Consider the following 2,791-nt stretch of genomic DNA (forward strand, 5'->3'; position numbering starts at 1 on the left):
GTCCTTCCAATGCAGACACCTTCCTCTGAGCAAGCCCTGCCACGTCTCCTCTGCCACCCAGCAGCCTCTCTGCCCTGACAGCCTTGGGGTCCAGGGTATCAGCCCACTCCTCTACAGCCAGATCCCTGGCAAAGGACATGGGCATCCCTCCTGCTATGGGCACATTTCCTGCTGCCCAATATAGGGGCTTCAGATGCATGGTCTGCAATGTCACCATCTGTGAGGTAGCATGCCCACATAGGTGAGGTAAGGGTGTTCCTGAGTGCCTCTCTGCCTGTCTTTCCTTTCTCCCCTTGGTAGAAGGATCGCAGGATTGCTCCTTGTTTCCCCTACTGTTCTTCTCTTGGGCTCCCTGGGGTTGCAGACTTTTCAGACGCAGTTCAGACACCTCCCCTGCAAGCTGTGGAAGAGAGGAATATGCATGGGAGTGAGGCGCCTCCAGTCCCCTCTAACCTGTGCAACTCCAGGAAATGCAGCCCACGGGTTTAGGAACTGAGATAACTCTCCCTTAAGCACAGTTCATCTTCAATGCAACTTCATTTGACCATTTTGCCTGTAATGTCTTAACAGACTTGGATGTGCCCTCAGGAGGGACATTGCTGCCTCCTGACATCTCTGTGATGTCCAGGAGACCTCTGACGAATCTGTTACAGAGACTAAGAGTATGAAAAAACGGTTTGGAAACTGCATATGTGCAGCTGAAAAGAGCCCTGCATATTTTTGGCTAGAAGCAAAGCTTGGAGACCTCCCTCAGGTGCCCTGAGAAAGGGAGAGAAGTTGGAGATCTGAGGTTTTGAAACTGGACTTGTCTGCTCTTAGGAGGGGCTGGGTTCTTTCTAGGGCAACTGATTAGGGTGATCATCATGCACCTCAAAGAGGTTTGAGCACACAGCAGCTGCAATCAAGGCTAATAGGCAGAGGAGCTCTCCTCACTCTGCATAACGTCACTAGTCCATTTCTCATGATTCTCATGATTCTCAGTAGAAGTGCTGAAAAATTCTGCCTCTGAGGAATACTGCAGAGGTGAGAGGGCCATCCCAAAGAAAATGCATGTCAAAATAAATGTTAAAAATCCCCAAATTGTGCTCTCAATACACGTTCATTAGAAGTGGTGCTGTAGATACTGAAAAGCCCTTTTACAAACCAGGGGGATTTCACCTGAAAAATTGTGAATCTCATACCTCATCACCCCTCTTGTCTCCTTCCCACTACTGTAGAGCTGGACAGATTTCTCTGGAGCCCATGGCGAGGTGCCCCTGCTCCTCACAGCACATTCAGCCACCCTGAGGCTCACTGAGTCTCAGCCACACTGAGGCTCAAGGAAGGGAGCTGCACAAACATCTACATGAAGAAAGGCATTATGGGTAGTGTATTAGAACTGGAACAAGTTGGGAGATATATAACATTAAAAATCTGGGATAACTGCTCAATATCTTTTCTTTTCTGAACAATCCACAAAGCCTGGAGAGAGGGAAATGTCCAACATCTCCCTCAACAAGTTCCTCCTCCTGCCATTCGCAGACACACGGGAGCTCCAGCTCTTGCACTTCTCGCTCTTCCTGGCCATCTACCTGGCTGCCCTCCTGGCCAACAGCCTCATCATCACAGCCGTAGCCTGCGACCACCATCTCCACACCCCCATGTACTTCTTCCTCCTCAACCTCTCCCTCCTCGACCTGGGCTCCATCTCCATGACTGTTCCCAAAGCCATGCACAATTCCCTGTGGAACATCAGGGCCATTTCCCAATTGGGATGTGCTGCCCAGATATTTTTCTTCGTCTTCTTCTTTTCAGCTGAGATTTCTCTCCTCACAGTCATGGCCTACGACCGCTACGTAGCCATCTGCAGACCCCTGCACTATGCGACCCTCCTGGGCATCAGGGCTTGTGTCAAAATGGCAGCCACTGCCTGGGCCAGTGGCTTTTTCAATGCTCTCCTGCAAACTGGGAACACATTTTCCCTACCACTTTGCAAAGACAATGTGGTGGAGCAGTTCTTCTGTGAGATCCCCCAGATTCTTAAGCTCTCCTGCGCCGATTCCTACCTCAAGGAAGTTGTGTGTCTTGTTGTTAGTACCTGTTTAGGCTTCGGGTGTTTCATTTTCATTGTGGTGTCCTACGTGCAGATCTTCAGAGCTGTGCTGAGGATCCCATCAGAGCAGGGCCGGCACAAAGCCTTTTCCATGTGCCTCCCGCACCTGGCCGTGGTCTCCCTGTTTGTCAGCACATGTGCATTTGCTTACCTGAAGCCCCCCTCCATCTCCTCCCCAGCTCTGGATCTGGTGCTGGCTGTTCTGTACTCCGTGGTGCCTCCAGCAGTGAACCCCCTCATCTACAGCATGAGGAACAAGGAGCTCAAGGATGGCATTAGGAAAGTGATTTCATGGATCTATTTAAGCAGTGGTTATTTTTCCATATCTCTCCACAAATGACTCTTTCTGTATCCCGTAACTGGTTTGCGCATTGTTTCTCCATGTTATTTTTATTATAGCTTTTATTAGTGATAATAATTGTTATCGTGTTCCTACACAACTGCTTGTATTCATTCCCCTTTTTATGGTGTGTGCTCTGTCTCACCTGATACCCTCAATTGTGTTGAATGCTGGACAAGGACTGGCTCCCTAACAGTATCTCTGTAATAAAGTAATTTATATCAGTACAGTGCGTGAAAGCTGGGCTTTTCCTCCAAAGCTGCTGTCAACAATAAGCCCAAGGACTTGCACCCCTCAAGGGCCTGCTGCACAGGATTCTCCATGGGTTCAGCAACACAGAGCTCAGAATCATGTAATGA

The 2,791-nt window shown here is 49.3% G+C and overlaps 1 protein-coding gene across 1 annotated transcript; it reads left to right on the top strand.

Annotated features, from left to right (window-relative positions):
- The first annotated feature begins 1,817 nt into the window (after positions 1-1,817).
- Positions 1,818-2,432, top strand: LOC148590784 (olfactory receptor 14C36-like). The gene has a single exon (XM_088538578.1). It carries the CDS (start codon positions 1,818-1,820, stop codon positions 2,430-2,432), a length of 615 nt encoding a protein of 204 aa, XP_088394704.1.
- Positions 2,433-2,791: the final 359 nt, after the last annotated feature.

This window comes from Tinamus guttatus, unplaced genomic scaffold, assembly GCF_059628265.1.
Source record: "Tinamus guttatus ecotype Peru unplaced genomic scaffold, ASM5962826v1 Tinamus_guttatus_pri_ptg001089l, whole genome shotgun sequence".
Classification (NCBI taxonomy): domain Eukaryota; kingdom Metazoa; phylum Chordata; class Aves; order Tinamiformes; family Tinamidae; genus Tinamus; species Tinamus guttatus.